At 35.9% G+C, this 6,567-nt stretch overlaps 1 protein-coding gene across 1 annotated transcript in view; it reads left to right on the forward strand.

Annotated features, from left to right (window-relative positions):
- CDH10 (cadherin 10) overlaps positions 1–6,567 on the forward strand; it is a 205,073-nt gene that overhangs the window by 191,700 nt on the left and 6,806 nt on the right. Inside the window, exons 10-11 of the mRNA XM_006157669.2 lie at positions 562–670; positions 5,910–6,161. Of these exons, the coding sequence (XP_006157731.1) occupies positions 562–670; positions 5,910–6,161 (361 nt within the window). The remainder of the gene's footprint in view (positions 1–561; positions 671–5,909; positions 6,162–6,567) is intronic.

A 6,567-nucleotide genomic window follows, 5' to 3' on the forward strand; every position in this document is an offset into this window, starting at 1 on the left:
TATATATACACACACACATATATATGTATAATGCAATTTTAATGAAAGTTTAAATGAAGGAAACAACTACCGTTAAAGTAAATCATGTTTAAGACTTTCTTTTAAGAAGGAATGTATTATATTACCAATATAATGTCTATGACCTCTACCTATTTTCCACTTTACTTTTGGAGGGGAACAAGAAAGCCATAACCACAATAATATTCTAAAGTTTTTCTACCTTAGACAAACAAATCTTTTCAAATCCATGTTTAAATGTATATGAAAAAACCTACTTACTTCCAGGGCTAATAAAACCTAAAGAAAAGTATAATACCCAGGAGAGAGAGAGAGAGAGAGAGAGAAAGAGGTATATGTGTAGGGTGGGAAGGGAGAGAAATTGACAGTTAAAAAAAAAGTAAAAATTTAAAAATGTGGATTAATGCACAGATACACACAAAAGGAAGAAAATCAACCACCTTCATAAAAAAATTTGAGAAAAATTAAAATGTGAAAATGATATATTATAAAGTGGATTTTACCCACAGAAATCTAATGAGTATTTTTTCTCTTTTTCTGCAGCTAATACAGACAATAAGTGCAGTAGACAAAGATGACCCTTTAGGTGGACAGAAATTTTTCTTCAGTTTAGCTGCTGTCAATCCGAACTTCACGGTACAAGATAATGAAGGTAAATTTTACAAGTTCTTCATTAAGATTAAAGATCACATAGACATTGAAATTCCCCTAAAGTAACCATTATAATATATACATTAGTTTATTAATCGGTTATAAAATGTTATTTCGTCAGACTCGTAATTATAGGTTATATAATGACTTGTTTGACAATGTTTACTCTCTTGCATTTATAATAATAAAAGAGGTCTTGTTGTAGGTGCTAAAGAAAAGATTGAATCTTGAAAAATTAGAAAAGCTGGACATGATCAGTTTTTATATTAGAAAGGATAGGTCATGTGGGTAGAGAAATAATTCAATGAGACTCTGTAAACTTCAAAATATTTGGCAGCTACAGATTCACCAAAGTGAAACAGCACAAAAGGAAAGAGAGAGACATGAATAGTAATTGTATGAATCCTACAGAAGACTCAGTGCAAAGGTATTTTTGCAATAGCAAATATTTTATTGTCCTGTGTAATACATGAATTTTATTTATTTATTTATTTATTTATTTATTTATTTATTTATTTAGTTTTTTTTGCGCGTGCGCTCGCCAGACAGACAGAGAGAAACATAGAGACAGAAAGCAAGAAATGACCCCCCAGGGGGGATGGTCACGCCGCAATTCCTTCTCCTCCATTCTCCTCTTGGGATCTTGGGCATGCACGGACACGCGCCCGGCGTGAGTTTTAAGCCACCAGGTCCGGGACGCAAACCACGGTCGACTACGTGGGAGTCCAGTGACATAGCCATTACACTAACTGCTGGTTCCCTGAATTTTATTTCTAAATAATGTTTCTTATATTCCCATAAAAGACAGAAACACATTTTTGATTTTAAAAAGTATATGATGTAAAAGATGATTTCTTTCTTTCTTTTTTTTTTTTTGGCCAGGGATGTCTACTTACCAGAGAAAGAGAGGGAAACCAGAGAGAGGGAAAGAGACACACACCCTCTAGGAGGGCATGATCAGTCCACAATCCTCTCCTCTCAGGGTGGAGAAATACATACTCTTGGTCCAGGACTCAAACATTTAGGTCCAGGGCTCAAACCTCACAGTCACCCATGTGGGATCTAGCTCCCTTAATCACCAGGTCATGAGGTCAGCCCAATTACTGTTTTCAAAAGGTGAACAGCTCATGAAGCCAGCAGGTAGTGTGGTTGTTGAGGTGTTGGACTCCCACGTGGCCAACCATAGTTCAAGTTATAGTCTTGGTGGCTTGCTTTCTCACTCTCCCTTTCTCTCTGTCTGTCTCTTTCTGATGAAAAATGAATAATAATGATAACAAATAACTTTCTGCACTTGCCAGAAAGACAGAGACAGAAAGTGAGAAATCACCCCCAGGGAGGATGGCCATGCCGCAATCCCTTCTCTTCCATTCTCCTCTCAGGATCTTGGGCATGCACACACACGTGCCTGGCATGAGTTTAAGTCACAGGGTCCAGGATTCAAACTGTGTTCAATTATATGGGAGTCCAGTGACATAGCCATTAGGCCTACTTCTGGTCCCCAAATATAGGTATTTTTAAATAAGCCTAATAATGACATTGACATGTACACAATCTCTTCATAACAGTGTGTGATATGTATTGGTCAAATTGGACTGCTTTATCACCTCTGGGTGACTTTCAAAGTATCAGAAAATAATTTTATACAGTGGATAGTTTTACATTGTGCCAACTATGACTTCAGATAGTTTATTTGTTAAAAAATCTTTGCACAAAAGCCTTTGAAGGGAGGGAATCATCCATTGTTAACATCTGCTTTTACTAAATTTGACTTTCTGGAATGTTTTTCATTATTTGGGACACCTAAAATTACTATCATTGAAAAAATTAACATAGTGTTAATAAGTAAAACACAGAATGCCTAATTAAATCTCGACTTCAGATCAAAAAGCATTCTGAATTTTAATTTGCTAAATCTGACAACCTAAAAATAAAATTTAGATCAGAGTTTTTTGGTTTGGCTTTTTTATTATTTTATATATATATTTTTATTTTTGCTATAGGGCCCATGTGCTCATTAGAGAGACAGAGAGTCAGAAAGAGAGAAATCACTCCCTGGGATGATGACCAAACCATAATCCCTTCTCCTCCATCCTCCTCTTGGGATCTTGACCATGCACACACGGCGTGAGTTTTAAGCTACCGATTCTGGAACTAGAACCGCAGTCGACTATGTGGAGGTCCAGGGATGTAACCATTTCTCCATCTGCTGGTCCAAAAATGGAGTTGTCAATACTAAATTGATAGGACTGGATTAAAAATACTCTTTTTTTTTTTGTATTTTATTTGTTTTCTTTCTTGTTAAACTCAACACTGTATCTTATAAAACTGTATCTCAATTTTTAAAAGTGATAGAGACATAAAATAGTATTGTCTTAGCTAAGCATTTCAAACTAACTGAGAAAAACACACAAAACTATTTATTTATTTATTGATTGATTGATTGATTGATATTGGCATTTTGCAAGGAAGAATTTCTAATCCAGTACAAGTTGTTCAACCAAGGGCTCAACCCATGTGAAGATAATAAACTTGAATTTGTAACTAAATAGCATACTATTAAAATATGATAATGTATTTCCTGTAAAACCTGCATAAATTCACTACTTTCAGTTACTGACTGAGATATAAAACAATTCCAATAAGTTGGCCATCATCTGAATCACATTTCTTGAGACAACATCCTTGCATTTATGTACATATTCATCTTAAATATCTTTGATTCAATGATATCATTCCTTTAAAAAATTTAAAAAAAAAAAAAGAAAAAGAAAAACAAGCAAACCAGAACAACAACAAAAACAACTAATCCATGGGGCCAGTCCTGTGGCCTAACAGTTAAGGGAGGCCAATCTTACATGCTTCACTGTCACCACTTGAAAACCCAGTGGGTGCACGCACATGCGTGCCCCAAATTCTGGCAGGATCGAGGAGAAGAAATTACAACACAACCATGCTTCATTGGGAAGTGTCTCCCCCTCTCCTTCTCTTTTTTTGTCTCTCTGTGGTGAGTGCATGCACCCTCTGGCAATTAAAATAAATAAATAAAATGAAAACTGAATAATGGCTTCTGTGATACCAGTTCTAAGAGCTTTTAACTTTAATGTTTCCCTTACTTTTCACTAACTTGTATGTTAAAAGCCTTATTGTTCGGTAACATTCTAAAATGTTTAATAAAATAATTTCAGATATAGTAGTTAATATGGAGTAAAATTTTATTCATATGTTTTTTCACTATATCAAAATTACTAGTCTAATTGTATATCTAGTTATAATTTTTGATAGATTTAAGAATCAAACATTATGAAAAGCTAAAAAATAATTAGAAAAGGAGAAAAGGGACAAGCAGATGACATAATGGTTACATCACTGGACTCCCACATAGTCGACTGTGGTTCAAGTCCTGGACCAAGTGGCTTAAAACTCATGCTGGGTGCTTGTGTGTGCTTATCCAAGATCTCAAGAGGAGAATGGAGGAGAAGGGATTGTGGCATGGCCATCCCCCTTGGTGGGGGGCAGAGATCGTGATTTCTCATTTCCTATCTCTCTGTCTCTCTCTCTTTTTAAAAAAATAGAAAAAAAGAGATTCTAAAAATATCAATATGCATGTAAATATTTATCTTATTATAAGTTTGAGAATGAAAGAATGGTATCATAATAGTTTTTAGAAAATAAGTTAAAGTTTTAAAATTATTAGGCCCACACATCAGTTTTTAAATTTCCATGAGTATATCTGCTAGTTTGATAATCTACTTTCTTAGCATATGTAGTTAACTGGTATTCATTTCTCAGCAGTAATTTAGAAGATTATTTTATGTTTGCCTGCTAAATAACCACTTCTTAATCCTTTTTTGTTTAAGTTGGTTTATTTCTTCCATGAGAGAGACACCTCCAACATGGCATTTGCAGTTTCAGCACGTCAAGGTCGTAGCTGTGTGGGCCTAGCTGCTCAGGAAGACCCTGAGATGCAAACCCTGGACCTTTCCCATGCAGATCCAGTTGTGTTACCACACTGCCACTGTTTGACCCTCTCCTGTTTGTGTGCTTTGTTTTAGCAGTTAACCTACTCCCTTTCCTACATTGGAATTTAAAACAACCGCAAGGGACTGGATGAACAGTACTAAGTGCATTAGGCAACCAAAATGATGAGAAGCTATCACACTTGTATATTTACTTTAAATATTGGCTATACGGACCCAGAAGAAACCTTTTATTTAGCCCCACAAATACCATTTAATGGTACTGAGTGAGTTATCAGATAAAAGAAACAGTAGCTGCAATATGTATTAGAGATTTAGGGGTTGTTTTTTTTTTTAAAGTTTTTGCCACAGGAACCATGTGTACTCACCAGACAGAGAGATAGTAAGGAGGAAGAGAGAAAAATGATCTCCCCACAGGGTGATGGCCACACCACAATCCATTTTCAGTCTTCCCCAAGGGGAGGATGGCCAGGCTTCAATTCCTTCTCCATTCTTCTCCTGGGATTTTGGGCATGCATACATAGGTACCCGGCATGATTTTCAAGCCACTAGGTCTTGGGCTCAAACTGTGGTCAGCCATGTGGGAGTCCAGCACCTTAACTACCACATTAGGGATTTGGATATTAAATCCCTACTTCTCTCTAGAACTTTATTTGGCACTCCAAAAAAGTCATCTTAGGTTTTCCATCAATACTTTGACTTACACATATTTTTGAGTTATACATTCATTTTAACAAGTAGAAGTCAACGTTCACAAATAATGAGTAACTTCGGTGCCGTTGGTCACATACTAGAACTTGATGGTGTCTGACTACGTTATTCATTTAAAAATTGCAAAAATGTTAAATTTAACTCAAGTTTTTGCTCATGAATATTGGATTAATGTTTTGCTCATTCAAACACACACTCAGACATGTATAAATACAAAAAAACTAATATAATTTTTTTGGCATGTAAAATGTATTTTCTGAGAACTTTGAAAAACAAAATGTTATTATCTACTTTGCTTTTATAAGTAATTTATACAAATTTACCCTTTGAAAACATTAATCATGGAATTCCTTTAAAAACCTAATGAATCGGCAATCCATACTATAGATTCCTCGAACTACATCATTTACCTTACCTTTTAATTGCATCATACATGTTTTATAGGAATATTGCCAATTTTGTAATTTTTATAGACATTTCTACCTAGATGCCAAATCATGGTTAACAGGATGAGAGAAATTTATTGTCCCCAACCCTTGTAATTCATTTTAGATAATACTGCCAGAATTTTAACCAGAAAAAATGGATTCAATAGACATGAAATAAGTACCTATCTGTTGCCTGTGGTGATATCAGACAATGACTACCCGATTCAAAGCAGCACAGGCACGCTGACCATCCGGGTGTGCGCTTGCGACAGCCAAGGGAACATGCAATCCTGCAGCGCAGAAGCCCTGCTCCTCCCTGCTGGCCTCAGCACTGGCGCCCTGATCGCTATTCTCCTCTGCATCATTATTCTGCTGGGTAAGACATCTGAAAGAAAATGAGTTCTTCCAGACAGCCTGCTTTGGTGTGCTTTTAAACATGCAAGGTTTCTGTTCAAATTCCTCCCTGCAAACTAGCCCTGACTTTTAAGCTAGACACAAATTAAATAAGGAGTGTTGTTTATATTATAGAATGTTATCTGATGAGAGAGTAGGAAAGAATATAGAACAACTTATATTTATTTTTTTGGAGTGGTTGTCATGGGGCTTTAGTGGGGCCTGGAATGCATTCAGATGTGAGTCAACACATAAAAGATAACTATTGTTCACTGCAATGTATTAGACAAAGAAAAAGGCACGCAGAAGGAATGCAGAATGGTTTTGGAAGGAGCTTAGACTGTGGAATGATGGACCATTGAGATTCTTGCAAGCTATGTGGAGTGTCC

The sequence above is a fragment of the Tupaia chinensis genome, unplaced genomic scaffold (assembly GCF_000334495.1).
Source record: "Tupaia chinensis unplaced genomic scaffold, TupChi_1.0 Scaffold000553_1, whole genome shotgun sequence".
NCBI classification, from domain to species: Eukaryota; Metazoa; Chordata; class Mammalia; order Scandentia; family Tupaiidae; genus Tupaia; species Tupaia belangeri.